Genomic DNA, 18,962 nt, shown 5'->3' on the forward strand with positions numbered 1-18,962 from the left:
AGGCCACCTCAGCAGGTCCACCCCCACTCACCCTCCCAGATGGGTACCTCACCAGAGCGCCATCACCTTGCTTCTTTAAGTGCCTACTTGTTTGCTTACTGTCTCTCTCACCCCAACACTCACAGTAGATTAAAGCTCCACAAGGGCAAGGACAGTGACTCCTGCCCGGCTGGCTCTGCATCACCCTTGGTGGCTTCATGCCGGCAGCCCCCCATTGGCCCGCCTTGCTCTGGATTCTCACTGCCCTGGTCTTTGCATTCGAACGGTCCCTTTAGAGTGTAAAAGGGACTCCACACCATCTATTGGTCCCCTTTCTCTCCATCCACCACTGGGGACACTCCCACCTCTATTTTTCAGAGGGGAAACTGGGGTCTGAGTGACTTGCCAAAGGAGATGGGGGTATTTCAAGGCACATCTTGCCCAGAGCTCCCTCAGACCACTGGACAGAGGTACCTCCTGCCTCCTAGCCCAGGGACCCACTGGAACCCTGGTCGTGAGACCGCGCTGGAGCCTTTTCTTCTGCTCCAGGCTGCACTGGGGCCTGACCTGCCCTCCCCGCAGAAGAAGTTCCAACAATCCCAGTGCCTCACGACGCTGACCTCAGCATTGCTTAATGTGAAGCACACCACAGGGGTCTTCGACTTTGGCCTGGGGTCCCTCTACACCGAGAGCTTCAGAGACTAAGGAAGAGGGGCAAGGAGGGGGTCCCCTGCAGCCTCGGGGCTGCTGCCACCTGCACCTCAACCTCCCTCCCACCCCCATGGGCACCTCGGGGTTGTCCTAGTAATTTGGGAGGAAATGCACCGAGGGCAAGTCTCTGGAGTTCCCGGGTGGGCGCTCCGTCCTGTTTGCCGTGGTTCGGGCTCTTCCCAAGCGTACGGGAAGGACTTGGGCACATTGTATTTGGGATGTGGCCCGGGAAGCCCTGGAAGAGGGTGTGGAGGTGAGTGGGGTCTGGGACTGTGGACCCACCTCTAACTCATCCCACCGAGGGCCAAGGACCCCCCCAGCTCCTGCCCCTCTCCGGGTGGGGTCCCTCCCAGGGGAGCAGCCAGGCCCGGGGGCAGAGGGCCAGCTGTATGTGCAGGAACAGCAACAGGTGGCCTTGGTGGCCAGGGTTGAACCCAGGGTACCTGCAGTGCCGTGCGGGACAGAGACCAAAGAGTGGCTCCCCAGTGGCTGTGTCAGAGGAGAGCAGGGCCAGGAGGAGGGCTCACGTGGCTGACTCTCCATCTCCAGACCGAACGCAGGGTTTTCCGAGCCCACCTGGCTAAGGGCCTTTGCCCGCAAAGGCCCCTGTGTGTACACAGTATTCTCGGAGGGCAGCTCCAGTCTGGGGAGCAGGTCTAGGCCACTTCGGGAGCTGCCCACCTGGCCAGAGTACAGCCTGTTGCCTCTGGCTGCCCTGCAGGCGCCTATGAACTCTGGCGGAGCTGGAACTCCTAGAATTAGCCCCAAGGAGAGTGGTTCCAAACCAGTGGAACAAACAGCAGTGATTGGGAGTCTCCTGTGTGCACGGCCCTCAGCCAGGAGATGGCAGGATGGATAACAGGACGACCTCACTTTTGTGAAGCACTGACTGCGCCGCTCAAGGCTTTGCGTGGACCATCTCCCTCGGTCCTCACAGCCCCTCCAGCTAGTCGGAGCTATGACACTCATCTGAGATGACACTGATATTCCAGCATCTCAGGTATGCGCGGGGGCCCATACCTCCCCAGCTGGACCCTCTACTGTGCTCAGAGCAAGCCCCACCCTGTCCCCCGTCCCTGCGCACATGTGCAGAGGCCTGAGCTTCGGGAGCGGAACCCCTGTCACCGCTGATGGGAGGGAGGTAGATAACTCGGCCTGGATGACGTGGAAGCGTCACAGAGTCCTTACCCACAGGAGACACAGTCCAGGCAGAGAAACAAGCCCCGGAGGCAAAGGAGCAAGAGAAGTTAAACCCCAACACAACGCAGTGACACAGGAGAGGGTGCCACCCAGAGCCAGACGCTGGGCACCAGCTGTCCTGCCCCTGCTCTTTACCAACCCTGTGGTTTCTAACAAGTGTCTGAAAAGGCACTTAGAACAGCACTGGGTGGATGGAGGGGCCGCTGCCTCCTACTCTAAACTGTTCGCAACAGATCTTCCCACCCCTTGCAGGGCTCTGCAAACAGCCGCTGTCCCCCTCCGCCCTCCCCCAGAGGGATCAGCCAGCAGGAAAGCAGCCCCTTCACTAAGGCAGGGATGGGCCTCCTACTGCAAATGGAGTCCCCAGGCCTTGGGACACTGCTGGGGAGACAACAAAATTAGAGGGAAGGGCAGTGAGCAAATCAGAGTGGGAGTGGGCGGTTCAGAGAGCCTCTCATTAGGCTGGTGAGCTGTGCAGTGCGAGCCCAGGCCCTGCGGAGGGGTTACCTACCTCCTGGGGGGTTGAGGGCCCCTCTGAAGCCCAGGGCACCCCAGCCTCGGCTTCCACCTCTGGGCAGACCCTGTCCCCTCACTGTAGGGGAGGAGCCAAGGGGCCGCCGGAGGGACCCTTTGACCTGTGTGCCTGACCTGTGTGCCCGGCCGAGCCTCATTTTCCTCATCTGTGAAATGGGGCTTATGAGAACCTGGCTCACAGGCAATGACCAGGGATCCACCTAAACAAGTGGTTCTGATCCTGCCTCTCCATCAGAACCATGGTGAGTGCTGTGAACTGCCAGCACTGGGGCTGTACCCCCCAGCACTGAAATCAGAACCTTGGGGGTGGGCCCAGGCATCAGCATTTAAAATTCTCCCATACCAACAGCAGGTTGAGACTAGACCAGGCCTGTTGAAAGTGGCTACAACTCCTTGGTTTGTGTCACCAACACCAAGTTAAATGGCCGATTTGGAGTCGCCCTCCCAGATCCCCACCCTCCTAGAACAGAGGCTACTTGAGGTCAGGGCCCTCATCTGTCACAGCCACCTTTGCAGCCCCAGGGCCTGGGACGGTACATGGCATACAGTGTTTGTTGAATGAATGCTGGTAACAGAACGAAACCTTACATCTACAGGGAATCTAGGGTCAGCAATCAGCCGTGCTGAATACTCGAGGGCGTTTGGAAAGACAGCCCTGCCTCTCCACTAAGCAGTGGTCACTCCTTCCACAGACGTCTGCCAAGGACCCACTGCATGGCAGGCACTGTTCCAGGCGTCCAGGCACATGAGGGAACAAAAGAGGTGTGGAGCCCTGCCCAGCCTCCTTGAGCTCACAGTCCAGCAAAGAGACACAGAAAATGAGCTGAACATACCAAGAGTAAAGATGGAGAGGTTTGTGAACATTTTTTCAAGTAGGTAAAGTAGATCAGGAATTAAGTAGGATGGTGAGGGAGGCCTCAATGAAAGGCAAGATCTGAGCAAAGACTGGAAGCATGTGAGGAAAGGAGCCAAGGGCGTGTGGGAGAACATTCCAGCTCAGGGCCCGGGGTGGAAGTGAGCTGGGTTCCTGGGGGACTGAGGGAGTTCCAGCTACAAATGACCACAAATTTAGCGCATGAAACAAGCACCATCTTACCACGCTCAGGGATTCTGTGGGTCAAGGACTCAGGGCCTAGGGGGACAGCTTGTCTCTGTAACACATCGTCTGGGGCCTCAGCTGGGGAGCCGCAACTGTCCTGGGGTGAATGACTGGACCTGGCTTTCTCTAGAGGACACTGGCCAATACAGTAGCCACCAGAAACATGTGGCTGTTTATTCAAATTTTTATAAATTGAAAAGTCACTTCTTGCTAATTCCCTGACAGTCCAGTGGTTAGGACTCGGTACTTTCACCGTTGTGGCCCAGGTTCGATCCCTGGCTGGGGAACCAAGATCCCACAAGCTGTGGGAAAGAAAAAAAAAAAAACTCACTTCCTCAGCTGTACTAGCTGCATTCCGGGTGCCAGACTTTGCAAATAAAAATGCAGGATGCCCAGTAAATTTGGATATCTGAAAAACAACACATAATTGTTTTGGTATAAATATATTCCAAATATTGCATGAGACATACTTAACACTAAATAAGTAGTGTTGAATTCAGAAACAATTTGACAGGGTGTTCTGTGTTTTCTCTACACCAGAACTACCATGTGGCCGACAGGCACCTCGCTAGACCACACAGACAGAACCTTCCCATCACACGGAAAGTTCTATTGTCTGCTTCCTGGGCTGGGATGGCTTGAAGGCTTGGGCTTAGCTGGGACCCGCGACCTCCTGCATGTGGCTTGGCTTCTCCCAGCACAGCAGCTGGAGACAGAGAGAGACAGAGACCAGAGGCAAAGAGAGAGAGCAAGGCTTCCTCTGGTCCCTACCGGGAAGTTCCACCCCCACCCCACCCGCAGTGTCACTCTGTCCCATTCTATGGATTACAAACGTGTCACTAAAGCCAGCCCAGGTTCAAGGGGAGGGGAAGTAAATTCCTGTGCCGGGCAGTCACATTACAGAAGCACACAGGGGACGTGGACACCTTTGGAAAATACAACCTCAGGGTGGGGTCTACAAATCAGGTGGGGTCTTGCAGTCGTTGGAAGGACTTGTGACTTTATGTTGCATCAGATGGGGGCATCCTGAAAGGGCGTTTTGTGGATGAGGGTAATGATCAGATTCAGGTTTTAAACTGAAACGTTAGGAGCGAAGTGGGGGACCGTGAGCTCGTCCAGCAAGTGGCTGCCAGTGCTGGTGATGCGGAGGCTCCCTGACAATCCCGGCCCCTGCCCACCTCCTCTCTGCTTACCCAACAAGGACCCTCGCGACAGCACCCCACGCTGGCCTGTCCCCGCCCCCCTCAGTGGGACAAGCGCTTTGCAGGCGGTGTGAACGGGCCCAAAGGCAAAAACCAGACTCCAGAAAAAACACTTGTGCAAGCCCCACAGGCTTCTGAGTAGGCGTTTCCAGAGTTTCCCTCTCGACATGGGCTTTATCCATCACCTGTTTGTGGGCGCTCACCGGCTGCTTCCCTTTTCCTCCCCCTCCTCCTCTGGCCACTTTTTCTGCCCCCAAATCCATGCCGCATGCCTCCCAACAAGACCAAATGGGCTCGTGATACGATCAACCCCGAGGACAGGGAGGCCCCAAGAGCCTCTGTTGGAGCCAAAGGCTGACTCACCCTCGAGTGACCTGCTCAGCTGCTTTGCAGGAACCTCCCTTCCCCAGACAGGACAGGCCACTGTGGCGTTGGGACTCCCACCACTAGGCCAGGAATTAGCACGTGTACCAGGCCTGAATCTGGGGAAATTGGTACTAGCCTAAGCCCAGCAGCAGCGTTTTAGTTTGCTGTCCCGGAATCTTGTCCTGTCTTAGGTTGATCCTCCAGAGCAGGCAGAGTCCCCTCCTGTGATTCTGCAGTGTGAGGGAACATGGCCAAGTACAGACACACAATCTCCATTCCATCTCCAAACTCCACCAAAATGACAAGAGTCTGCAGCGTGGCAGTTAAAAAATGAGGCCAGTAAACAGTTCCTGAAACGTTAAGCATCTGGCCAGCCTTCCACTACATGATCTGTGCAGCAAGCTTCAGCGGAAATCCTATCCCGACCCCGCAAGCCTCTCCCCTTTGACTGATGCTAAAAAATCCTCCTTCAGCTGAGGGTGCACCAGATGAATTAATGCAAGAGCTGGAAGGCAGCCATCAGAAATAAAATGGCTGTGGGCTGGGATTATGGGCTCTCCTTTTTCCTGAGTGTTTTGAAGATTACAGGTCTCACAATTTAACAAGCTTTGAAAAGAGGTTTTGTAAAGCATGAAAGTAAAACCCAATTAAAATTAAAATCTTCCTAAAATGGCTATGTAAGTCTTTGGTTTAACAAGTGACGACTTTGCGGGAGGGGAAAAAAGATTGCTGAAGAGACGCCCGAGGGTGGGAAGGCCAAGAAACCCTCACTTCCTCCACACTTGACTTCCGGGGGTCCTGCCCTCTTTCTGGTGGGACTGGCAGTGGAAAGACAAAGAAACAAAAGGTGTTCAGGCCTCTGGACCATGGAGACCATTCCAAAGGGAGAGAGAAGGTACTCAGCGGTTAGGAACCTCCAGAAACCAAGCCCTACTCTGGCATCCTGAACTGTAAAATACACTGCCTACATAGGTAGGGGGAAAATCAGAAGCATATTAACTGACTTTTATGGGATGTGGTAAAATAGGATTTTTACTTCCTAGTTTAGTTTGTATTGTCTGAATTCATTTTTGGTAGTCAGAAGTAAAGATTAAAAACAGAAATTAAATGCCTTTTGAATGGCAACTAACTAAACCTGCAATAAGGAGTCACTCTGCTCTGCCCACCCAAGCAAGGGGAGCCGTGCATCTGTTTTGAGGGGCATGGGGAACAGGGCTGGGGGAGGCTCCTCCTGGACCGCTCAGTTCCCAGCTGTCTCTCAAGTTCATAACCGGCCCCTGCCCAGCTGTGGTGCTCCCGGCCTTCCTTCCAGACTTGTCACACGGCCCAGCTCTGAACCCATTACCTCCCATCTGTCTGACACCAGTCCCAGAACGCAAGGAGCAGCCTCAGCAACAGGGTGTCTTGGGTCACCCAGAGAGGGCTGCTGCTCTGGGAAGAGACCATCGGAAACAACTCTGCAGACACCGGGCTGCCCCTCTGTCCCACAAGCTGAGGGCACGTGTGGGATCTGGGTGACTCTGCCCCTACAGGTGGAAGCTGACAGAGCAAGGTGACTTCCAAATGGGTCTAGGCATCACCTCAGATGAACCTCGAAGGCAGCACCTGACATGCGCTGTATGTGGTACAGAAGGGTCACTAGCTACCAGGTCTCTCAGAGCAATCCTCAAGCCTACAGCACACTCACTGAAGCTTTTAGAACACCTCAACAAAAGTCTCCCACACATCACTCAGAAATGGCCCCAATTCACCCATGGGCTTGAGGAAAAGCGTTTTAGAGTGCTCTGTGCCCACCTGTGCCCCTGGAAGGTGCCTGGGCAGCTGTAAGTTTCCCACTTGGCTCTCCTCCTGCTGAGGCTGCACAAGGTAGTCCCTCCCTTGGGTCTGCACCCTCCGCCGCCCCCCAGGCGGCACATAGATGTCAGCACCCAGTCCCACACCGAGCCTTGCCTTCCTGCATCAGGGCGTTGGCTCCCTCGTAGCCAGGTTGCCTGGCTCCTCAGGAAGAGCCCAGGTTTGCAGAGGCAGCAATGGCTCCACTGGCCGACGTGGGCAGGGAAGGGGAGGACTAAAACACCCTCACCCACCCAGAACCCCGTGCAGTTTCACGAATGACCAGCAGGCCCATGAAGACTTTAGTGCAGAAGGTAAACACAAACACTCTGAGATCACTCGTATAAAATTAACTTGAGGGGCACCTAGTTTAAAGCACTGCTGCACCTTACAGATCTGTCTGGTTCAGAAGGGTGCCCCCTTAGCCACCAAGCAGGGCCGGGACTTGGACCCCAGCGTCCCAACCACCTGTTTCACATCCAGCAACAGACCTAGTCCAAAGTGGCCCCCAGTCAAGGGCTGAGGCAAGGTGAGCCATAGCCAGAACTCCTGGGACCAGCTGTGACCCAGGCACACTAGGCAGAGTCGCACACCCCAACGCCACATGACGCCTGTGTTACTGTGGGGGATCCGGGGGTGACAGGTGTGCGGGAACCGAGATGTGGTTAGGAACCCAGACTGGAGCACAGCTTGTTTAAATGCACTCGCTTCCTGCACCACGCCTCCCTCCCAAACGCTTTACGTGAAGGGAGCAGGAATTACCCTGTCTAGGCTCGTTTAGTAAATTTCAGTCACTGTAACTGGCTGGGAGGGCAAGACTTCAGCATCAGTTTAACATCAGAAAAAGTCACCTATGGTGTCCAAAACCAGAGTTTTACAACCCTCACACCAGTTACAGCTGATTAAAACACAGGCTAAAAGAAGTGGGTAAACTTTTTACACAGTCTCAAAGTATCTTTCGAATAATTACAAAAGATAGACATAAACCTGGCAGGCACCACCTTAAGGCTCAGTCACACCAATGATGGGACAGATATACCCTTAAAAACAGGTCTGTAGTCTTCTAAACTGTTAAGATTAGAACAGAGGCTGGGACAACGCCTGGCAGATACCAAAGCCCTCACCACCCCCAAGGCTTAGCTGCAAGTGCAGTCTCAGGGCACACCTGGCCTTGTTTCCCACAAAAACACTCCATAGTAGAGCATGGATTATTTTATTGTACACTTTATAAAAAGTCCAAACACACATACCGCCCCCCCCCATTAGGTAGGGGGTTCACATCTTTCTTAATGTAGATCTGGCCACCTTCTAAATTAGGCCTTATTACTTGTTCTTATACCCTTAAGATGCTTCTCTTCCCTCAAATATTTATCTCCCAACTACAAAAATGGAGTTGCAAAGGGTGTATATAAAGATATGAGATTTTTCTTGCTCTTGTTATAGTACAAACAACTCAAGGTGATTAAAGAACCAGGAGAGTAAGAAAGGGGGAAATTACCTAATGAAGAGATGGAATGTCCCTCATCTGTAACAAGCGGCTGACTCATCTGTTATAATTGGCACCTACCCTAAAGTAACCGGTTTGTAGGGGCATGGGCACAGGGAACAGTGAGGCAGTGTATGCCAGACCACTGCTTACACAGACTCCAGAAGGCGCAAGATTCCTGCACCCTTTCTTAATTACGAAAGACCAATTAGAGGAGAACCCAGTACTTAGATTCTACCCGCTCTGAGGTATTAAATGCATAAAGATTAGTTATGTCGAAGTAGCATGCAATAGAAATATTTTTGAACCAACATGGTTAAGTGTTAAGATCTTTAGAAATCAAAATATTTATTCACATAATTTTAAACTAAAGCCAAAGGTAATAAATCTTCCGTGGTAATGATCTGAGTGCAAGTGATGCGGGCTTTCTTCACATTCACATTCACGTCCTTCGTTCAGTTGTTCTTGAACAAGTCGATGCAGCTCTGCAGGAGGGAGACGTTGTTCTAGAAGACAGACGTCGGGGCACTGGTGAGGCATGGGCCTCAGACCTACCGACTTCACTTGTCACAAGACATCTGGCCGGGTACTTGTTTTTCATTCAATGACCCCTGAACCACAATTCCCCTCATCCCAATTTCACGTTGGGGATTTCCTCACCCTCAGAAGGGCTGGTCAGCACTTCAGCACCTCCACCCCACACCCCAGGTTTGCTCCCACTGCAATCATGCCAATCCCACTCATGTGACTTAACCTAAATGTGGTATTTGAAAGCCTTGGAAATACTGGATAAAAAGTTGTTAAAAAGTAGTTGTGGGTGAGATTATAAATGAGATTACAAATGATAAATATTCACATAGGACTTGGCAGGAAATACTGTACAAAGTACTCACTTTAAAGGAATTCAAAAAACCTAGAATACTCAGAACACTATCATAAATGACCCATAAATGATACTTTAAAACTCCAATTTAAAAGGTCATATATACAGCAGGACTTAAAAGAGGCAAGTGAGTAAGCATCTCTGTTGTGGTCAAAATAAAGAAATTCAAAATACATACAAACGTTCAGTCTTCCTGCTTTAACCAGCACAGATGGCCAGTGACAGTGACCTGACTGCCCTGGCTCAGACAGCACCCTGAGGCTCAGTATCTGCTGTACCCAGGAACCACCCAAAGAGCCCAGAAACCCTGAGTGAATGAGCCTGGGCACAAAAAAAAACAAAAACAAAAATTCCCTAAGAGCTCCCCAGTAGGATTCTAATATGCTCTAGCACTGAGAACCACTGTTCTCCATCTTTTCTGGGCTAAATTATGCTACAGACATTATGAGGAAGTTTTCCTCCCTTTTAAACCAAAAGGGAATTAATATCAGAAGACACTTAGCAAATTAGAAAACTATTTAAAAAAAAAATCTTCCATGAAAACTCCAGATAACGAAGAGCTTATAAATGCTATGATGGATGCTCACAAATTACTGGAAAAACTCCTTCAGGGTGTGGCCCGCAAGGACGTCAAGAGAGAAGCTGGGTAAACGCCACCAAGAATGCTCTTCTCAAAAAGCAGTATTTCATCAAGACATACGGAGTTTTGGTTTGCAGTGGAAAAAATACTCTGACAAGTGGCTCCCACCCACACCTCAGGGGATTAAAACCACAAAGCAAATGCCATCTGCTTGATGACACTGGAATAGTGAATTGGTAAATAACTTGAAAAAGACCCCCCAAAGTTGACTTAGTTTGAAGATAACACTTACCCTGGCATGCTTTATTTCCAGTTCAGACATTTCAATCAGATTCTTCCTAAATGCTGCCACTCTCTTTCGTTTGAAATTGATTAGCTCTACAAAGCAAAGTTTACCAAGAAAAACAGAACAATCTTCATCTTTAACTTCCAAATACCATTTTTACAAATAAAATGATCTCCAAAGCTTTGGTACCCTACAACCACATTTTCTCATATTTTGTTATCTCTGCCATTGGAACACACCCCCAGTCACCAAGAATGGCCCCTGAACACCTGGAGGTTTCTGAGTTGAGCTGCCTTGCCCTTTCCCTCTGGGAACCAGTGCTTGTGGAGGGTGGGCTAGGGAGGTAGTGGGCCACACATACTTGCACCAATGACCTTTTTTACGGATCATTTTTAAACTTTGAAAACTGCTTTTTTGTGGCTATTTCTACAGAACATGCCACCTTTGTGTCTATATCCATCATGAAAATTCAGGATCACTGTCCTATCAGACTCCCTCTGATTCCTTCCACACACTTGTGAACTCAGGCTCTACCCTGCAGCTCTCACCATCATTCCTGTAATCAAAATCCTCCCTTAGCTTAAGGTGGTGCTCAGAGTCCTGTATCTTGTCTACACAGCACCATCCAACAGAAATGTAATACAAGCAGCCACATTAAAAAATAAAAACTCAAAAAATGCATAGTGATGTTAACGATAGTAACTCGGATACATCAGGCTGGTTTTGTCAGATGTCAAAATAAGCTCTTCTCCTTCCCTCCAGGACCAGAACTCCAGACTGACCCATCTGTCTCCCAGGACACCTGCCCACTGCCCTGTGCTTCTGCAAGAGTTCCCATCAATTCAGCCACAACCTTACAACCTCAACCTAAGACAAACAGGCTAGGAGCCATTTATCTCATTATTCTACAGAGTACTGCACTTTTAAATAGTGTACACCCAGGCTTACATTTTGAGTAAGGAGGATAAGATCAAACAACAAAGGGACAAACCTTGGGCAATAGAGACAAGCCTAATCTGGCACCATTGTAAAGCTTTGTGGCTTCTCTTTAAAAAAATTCTCAAAGCCACTAAACTCTGGCCTATATAATAACCTAAGATTTCAACTCAGTAGTTTTGAAGTGTTCTTTTTCCTTATAAATTTAAATTAGCTGTTTTTTTTTAAAAAAGCTAGAATTTTTATTTAAACTACAGTGCAGCGAGAAAGAGGTTCCTCTGAAAGAATACAAAGGGCAGCCATGGGAGCATGTCTGCAGGCCATTTGCAAAGACTGTACAGAGAAGCCCTGTCCGTCAGTGAGGGCACCGGAGTCCTGAACAGAGAGAAGCCAAGACAAAGGAGCAGAGCTCTTCCAGATACACCGGGACTGCAGCGCCAAAGAGGAGGGGGAAGTTCTGAGGAAACAGTCTTATAATGAGATACGGATTCCACATGGAAACCTGAGTTTTGAAGGGGGAGGGTGTTTTGAGGGTGAATCAAGTGTCCACTCTAATTTACATTCACATTCTGGAGGACACAGTCTTTACTTTTTGCTCTGGCATGTTCCATGGCCCCTAAGAACTTCAGCGCAGGGAGATCCCCACTAAGGAAAAGACTACCTAGAGTACACTCATGTTCAATGGATATGGTACACCATCTCCCAATTTTATTTTATTTTTTTGGCCATGCTGCGTGGCATGCGGGATCTTAGTTCCCTGACCAGGGATTGAACCTGTGCCCCCTGCATTGGAAGCACAGGGTCTTAATCACTGGACCACCAGGGAATTCCTAAATTATATTTTAAAAGCCCCTTACTCTGGAATGGTAGAAGGCAAGAACCAACCCTGTGGAGATGGAATACAACTGAGTCATTATCACAGACTCATGATCCCTGAAGAGTATATACGTGTATGCACACATCCTGATATTTCCCCACTGTTGGCTGAAAGGTCTAGAAGCAGAGGCACCCCAGAAGAAATGAGCACACGTAGCACTCAATCTGGGCTCCTGGAAGAAATGGCGATTTTCATGGCTGGAGTAGAAAAGGTCTAAGATTAGCACAAAACATCTAATCCTCAAAAATACGGGCGTGTCATAAGGCCACGCCAGCTTTAAGGGCGCTCTCACTGGCTCAGTCTGGACAGTAGGAACACCAAAATAATTTCATATAGTCATGAATTTTAAAACTGTTTGAAAACAGGAATCCATGGGTCTAATGAAGATGATAAAAATAAAAATATGGGAGAGAAGGGAAGGCTTGTGTTAATAAAGGATAGACAGCACCAAGTGCTGACCTGGAGGAGTGGGGGAGAGGACAACTCTGTATTGTATCAAAGGTTACCAAAGTTGGTAACTGTACTGTAGGGATGTAAGAGAAACACAGCGAAGTTTTCAGGGATAAAACTACTAAGAAAGATACAACTTAATCTCAAATGGTTAAAAAAAAAACCACCCAGATATGTTTATAAAATCACACAAGTAGGAGCACATGTACGTGTGCAAGTGACAAGGCAGAGGATGTATGGGTGTTCTCTGTACCATTTGTGCAACTTCTCTCTGTAAGCTTGAGATTATTTCCTAATAAAAAGCAAAAAGTAAATAAAAAGTGGCCCCACTCAACCTTCTTTTGCAGATTCAGAAAGCTGTTCAAATTTCTGGCAGCATTCCTGCTGGTGTGCCTCAGCCAGCTTGACATCTTTGCTTTTTAACCGGGCCTTATCCAACGCCTTGTTTGAATTCTCATAGTCAATGAGGGCTTTAGTGCGTCTGTATAAGAGATCCTGAGAAGAAAATTAACAGATATGATGCATGGTAGTTAAACCAATACCGAAAAACCTCTAGAACAGAACAGGAAGACTATCTGAAGTACTCTAAAAAACAGACAAGTACCTTGGGGCACTGCCTAAAATGTCAGACATCAACCACCTCCTGCACCGCCCCCGCTTTAAATCTCAACATTAGGCTGGTAATAGCAGTGCTTAATGCATTGCTGACGGCCTTTCCGGCATTCTTTATACGGATCAAGAAAAGGAACCAAACAGTGACGACTACAGGATTTTTTTTCTCTAAGAAAACATGTCACAAGACAAGTCACCTAAAATAAAACTAAACTATGGGGGAAAGAATGAACTTCTACTTCCTGATGACATTTTCCCATTAGGTATTTTCCCTACCTAATTTTATGCTGCCAGGTTTAGTATATTTCATATAAAAATAATTTAAACATTTTTCTTCAGGACAGTGTAGACAGTGAAGAATGCACGTTCCATTCCCAAAGGTCATTCTGCTGACCACTTCACCTTGCTTTTGGTTAAGTAATGCTCTATGACTCAAAGGCTGCAGTGACAACTGCAATTCAATAAAAGATCACAACCCCAAAGCCTTTTCTGCCTCAGAAATAGCCCCTTTGGCATGTGTCCAGTTATCTCTGCATCCAACAGCATATTATCTCCCAAGCCATTACCTGTCTACTCGGCACCAGCCCTACTGCCCCTAAGTTCCTAAGCAATGCAAACTAAGGACACAATGTCACAAAAAAGGCACGTCACTGTGAGATGATTTCAATCTAAAACGGAACTGGAGGATACACACCCGCACCCTCAGAATATAACTATACAACTTAAGAACTGAGAGACTGATTTCCCACAAACACCTGATACACAGGAGACCCAGACTTACCTCCTGACCAGTGAACACCAGCCAATGAGCTTACTGCTGGGGACCAGCTCCCTCACGCCAACCATCTTACTGCCAAAGACTCTTCCTCTTTGCACTCCTTGCCCCAAAATACATCCCACCCCACACCCTCAATGGACTCTCCTGTGGCTTGCTACAGTGTTTCCCACACTGCATGCAACTCCTCTCCTACTCCTGAAGAAACTCGAGCTTGCCTCAGTTTACTTCTTTATTTAGGCTGACATCACTTACATGAACAATCCTGACAAATTCCCATCTTCTTTCATTTTTAACAAAGAGAATACATCGGTATCATCAGACCTCTTCTGGGAGAACTCCCTCACCTTAGCAGCCTCTATGTTGAGCATGTAGTATCGGAGGAGCTCTGTCAGCTTTAAGTCTTCATCTGAGGAGACTCGACTCTCTACTTTCTGTTAAGAAATCAAAGGCCACCATCATCTAAGCAGAAATCTACAGATTATAAAACACATACCTTGAAGACCAACATAAAAATCCTTACCCTAAGTTTTTCAAATAGCTCAGCCGCCTTCAATAGGTACCTGCAAATATACACGATTTTGGCTTACGGTCTTAAATCATGTATGAAATATGCTTATCAATGCTCTAAGACATGAATGGGCAAATTCAGGAGTCCTAGTCTGTGGCGCTTTAGAATTAACTTATCAAAGCAATGCTTTCATCACAAGTGGCCCAAACTAGCAGAGAAGATGGTTACGAAATCGAGCACATTTCCAGTGCTGCACTCACCGGCATTGGTCTCTCTTGCTGCCACTCAGCCACCTTGCTGTGCAGAACCTGTGTCCCCAAGTTTTTATCCGCTGTTAAACTTGTGTTAGTCAAGGTCAGGTTCTAAGCCATAAATACGCTACTAGTTTGTCTTGGTTCTGTCATCAGCCTGACTCCCATTTTCAAGTCTGAAATACTAACGCCCCCTAGACCAAGCCTAGGTGTAAGTAGAACACAGTCATTTGACAGTAACAGTGAGGGATGGTTCCAGGATACAGTGCCCACCCTGCACAGAGCTTAAAATCCACAGTTGATCAAGTCCCTTATCTATATGGTGTATTTGCATATAATGCACATACACACTCCTGTATATGTTAAATCATCTCTAGATTCCTTATCACGCATAAAATGTAAATACTATGTAAATAGTTGTAAGTACACCATAAATGCTATGCAAATAGTCGCTGATGCACAGCAAATTCAAGTTTTGCTTTTCGGAACTTTCTGGAATTTAAAAACAAGTATTTTCGATCTGCAATTGTTTGAAGCTGTAGATGCAGAACCCACAGACATGGAAGGGGCCAACTATACCATCTCACACCAGAAATAACTAGAATGAAGAAACTGTGAAAAATTAATATAAAAAAATGCTCAAAATCAGACTGGGGTCATTACTTCACCCTTATGGCTACCTTAACCAAATCTCTTCAAGTCAGCCCAGGGCATTACCTAGTAAAGCGCAAGCACCATTTGCCAGAAAACACAAAGCAAACTTCTCTCAAAGACAATTCCAAAATCAAAAGAATCAACAACAGACACATGTAAGTTTGACAGAAATAAAGGCTTTGACAACAACTATCACGTTTGGTACAGAAGTGCCCTGAGTCCCCTACAAACGTCTTACAAGTTTTTATGTTCAGAGGGTGTATAGTATAAAGTGAGTGCTGGAGACTATGGTCCACCCGAGATGGGCTTGGCTCAAGAGCGGAACTGAACCTGTGTAGTCATTACCCATTTTACCACCCAACAGCTTTCAATTAGGGGATTAGAGAAAATGTTTTCCAACAAAAACTTACTTTTTGATGACCGTGGGCTCTTCTAAAGCCAGGCTATGCAAGCAGGCTGCGGTGTGGATGTAATCGTCTGCTACATCTGCAGGAACAAGGATAGCCGTTTTATGTGAGCAGAGCTGGCACATTAGCAGACTAAGGGGCTAATGGGCGAAAGTATTTACTTTTGTGAGCGCTGGTCATTCTGTCAGCCTTTGCACAGGAACCCTTGATCCTATCGTAATAGTTACTGAGGAAATGCTTCTCTTGCTCAAAGAAGTCATCTACTTCCTAAAGGGAAGGAAAAAAGAGGTCTAAGAAGCAAAACTTCTTACAAATATGTATTTTATATTAGAAAAAAACACTAAAGAAATAAGCTTATGCATAAGAAGTTTAACCTCTAAAGACTAGGGAAATAAAAATAATTTTTTTTTGAAATGCACTTTTTATACCTGGGATTAGGAAAAGCGAAATGCTAGCAGGAAATGTGAACAGAGAGAACCACTTTGAAGAGCCATTTAGCACAGCCCAGTAAAACTCAGCATCTTCTCTAACCTCCAGCAATTCCGCTAGAGCAGTGGTTCCGCCCAGTGGGTGGCTCCCTCGCCTCGGATACCTGCACCTGCCAAATGTGTTCGGTTCCAGACTGGGAGGCAATGCTGGCATCTGGTGGGCACTGACCAGGGATGCCAAACGCCCCCGCAATGCGTGGGGACAGCACACCTTCAGCTGTGCCAGAGACAGCCCCAGAGCTTCCACATTTCTGACAACGCCCTGTCTTTCTCAGCACCTACACCCTGGGCTCCCTACTCAAGCCCTGAAGTGGCAAAGTCAGACACCAGACAGTAACTGTTATGGTAGAAGGGAGGGGCGCTGAGGAGTGAAGAAATAAACCACACCTACAAGGCTAGTGAGAAACTTGTACATTTATTTGATGTTCTAGAACAGCACTGTCCAATAGAAACATGTGAGCTACACGTGCCGCTTAAAACTTTTGTAGTAACCACATTATAAAAAGAAACAGGTAAAACCCATATTTTATGGTTCCTTCTCCCTATCAAGTCCTTGAAATCCAGCATGTAAACAAAACATAAAATTCAGTTCCTTCATTACACCAGCCAACTGCATCTGTCAAGTGCTCTACTGCCACCTGAGGCTGGGGCTACCAGGGGGCAGTGCAATTCTGGAGAATAGCATGAAATACTGGTCTTGTAGCTTATTTTTTTAAAAAAATAACTGAGTAACCTCTCCTTACAGAAAAGGAGAAAATGAAGATTTAAGTGTGGAAAGGTTCTTATCCCTTCTCCTGGGAAAGAACAGAGTATTTTTGGAAAATAAGTGAAAATTCAATGAGTAGATAAAAATAACCAAATTTGAAAAAAATTATTTACATTTTTGAGAAGCTAATACCATTTGTTTCACAAATATCTATTCTGAAGAAACAAAAGGTCACCTATTCACACAAAGAGAAGAATTTTCTCAAATAGCTAAAGGCCACTTACCTTAACTCCTGAAAAAAGAACTTCATCAGCACTTTTCACCACACTTTTGAAAAAGCCACCAAACATCTCTTTGGTATTTTTCCGCCTAACACTTAGCTAAGGAGAAATCCAAAACAGTTAACGGTACATATATTTCCCATCAAGTCCTGAACACATTCCAAGTAACTGTTTACTAGTATAAGTATACACTTAAGATACCTCTAATTCTATCGTTAACAACAGATCTAAAATATCAAATAAACAGCTAAATCTAAGCACACGTTGTAATTCTAAAAGTGTGACTTAGGAGATATTGTGAAAAACTATCTAGGTATCAATATCAAGTCTTAGTGCCTTTAAATTCTTGATAGAATTACTGTGCTGTTATGCTGATTATTCACTGGTTAGAAGACCTGAGGAAATGTCTAGGTCAGGGCTTGCCTCATACATATTAAACAGCAAGAAATGTAACGTATTTTTGTAAAAAAGCAAGCATATGTCTCTCTTTCAATGAATAAAACAAATGTGGATCAACTTAAATTATTTTGAATAATCCCAAGCTTAACTGAGGGGAAAAAGGTCAAAATATTTACATGCAACATTTTATAAAAATGCCTTACACATTGGATCTATTGCCCTGGGGGAGGTAGGCAAGGGAAGGAGCATCTAAGAAAGGTTTCTGTTGTGTTGATAAGAAACTCAACCTTGAAAGTCAATTTTTCAGAAAATATATCAAGTATATTCTTTGTACATTTTAACTGGATCATGGAAATGGAATAAAAATGCCTTACATCTTGATCATATTCCAGGAAAATGTGAAAGTTGCGATCTTTACTGAGAACAGGGTGAGAGGAGAGCCGCTGAAGAAAGACTTCATGGGAAGACACAGTCTTCTTGAAGACCGCGAGATACTCACTGGAAGAGAAGCGCACAAGGCCTCAGCTCAGCTGACCACCCAACACTGCTCCCTGGGACCTCACTGTGCTGCTCCTGCAGCCATGCAGAACACCTCAACTGGACCCAAAGCAGCTTGGTATAATGTAGCATCCAACTAGGTAATAAGGCAGTTCTCGTTTTGGAATCTGTGGAACAGCCACCGAAAGGGGAAGCGATATAACCAGAGTTGATAGGGTACATCTGTGAAGCCCAAACCCACATGTACTTAAGCACAAAACACTGGCTTCTTTATAACCATGAAAACCCTTTAATTTTGCAGCCATGTACACAGCAGTGAGTCTAACAAAGCCTGGAACCATCAGAAACTACTAAGTGGCTTCATCTTAATCTACACACTAGAGATGACTCTAAACTTCCCAACAGTAGGCACTTGTCTGTTGTGTTCAGCGCTCTATCCTCAGAGCTGTCCACGGGGTACCAGGCTAATGGGCCTGTGGCAGCATGCTGAAGAGACTCGCTGAGATGGACCCCGAAGAAGGGAGGGAGCCAATAGAAAGAAGTGCAAGGAGGGCGTCATAAGAAACTGTATGCAAACCTCCAACTATGATACAGAATAAAGAATCCATTTTTCTTTGAAAGAATTACAACCAGATTAAAAGAGCCATAGCTGTGGCTATTCTTAGAATGCTTCTTTGTAGCAGCACTCACTGCCATCTAGTTTCAACCATACTTCCAGTAAACAAACTTCAGGGAAGAAAGTTTTGTACATTATCACAGCCTGAAGACTTGTTTATATATAAAGACAAACGTTTAGTTCTTCACTTTATGCCAGACCAACACTCCATGACAAGCATGGTCTACAGATAGAACCACCATCTACTCAGCGTCAGCAGTCCCCAGGGAATCAATGTCTAAAGTACAAAGACCAGGCCCCTTCACCCACACTCTGCAAAATGTGGTTTGAGAAGACAATAGC

The 18,962-nt window shown here is 47.1% G+C and overlaps 1 protein-coding gene across 13 annotated transcripts in view; it reads right to left on the bottom strand.

Annotated features, from left to right (window-relative positions):
- Nucleotides 1-18,962, bottom strand: part of SNX5 (sorting nexin 5) — an 84,860-nt gene that overhangs the window by 53,068 nt on the left and 12,830 nt on the right. For 4 of the 13 annotated variants that reach the window (XM_073792590.1, XM_073792589.1, XM_073792592.1 and 1 more), the window contains exons 5-14: nt 17,881-18,004; nt 17,111-17,206; nt 15,794-15,899; nt 15,636-15,711; nt 14,581-14,628; nt 14,333-14,372; nt 14,157-14,243; nt 12,758-12,917; nt 10,166-10,251; nt 3,855-3,932 (exon numbers count right to left, since the gene is read on the bottom strand). In XM_073792590.1, the coding sequence (XP_073648691.1) occupies nt 3,855-3,932; nt 10,166-10,251; nt 12,758-12,917; nt 14,157-14,243; nt 14,333-14,372; nt 14,581-14,628; nt 15,636-15,711; nt 15,794-15,899; nt 17,111-17,206; nt 17,881-18,004 (901 nt within the window). The other 9 variants (XM_073792585.1, XM_073792588.1, XM_073792594.1 and 6 more) reach the window with 8 other exon arrangements.

Source organism: Tursiops truncatus, chromosome 15 (assembly GCF_011762595.2).
Source record: "Tursiops truncatus isolate mTurTru1 chromosome 15, mTurTru1.mat.Y, whole genome shotgun sequence".
Lineage (NCBI taxonomy): Eukaryota > Metazoa > Chordata > Mammalia > Artiodactyla > Delphinidae > Tursiops > Tursiops truncatus.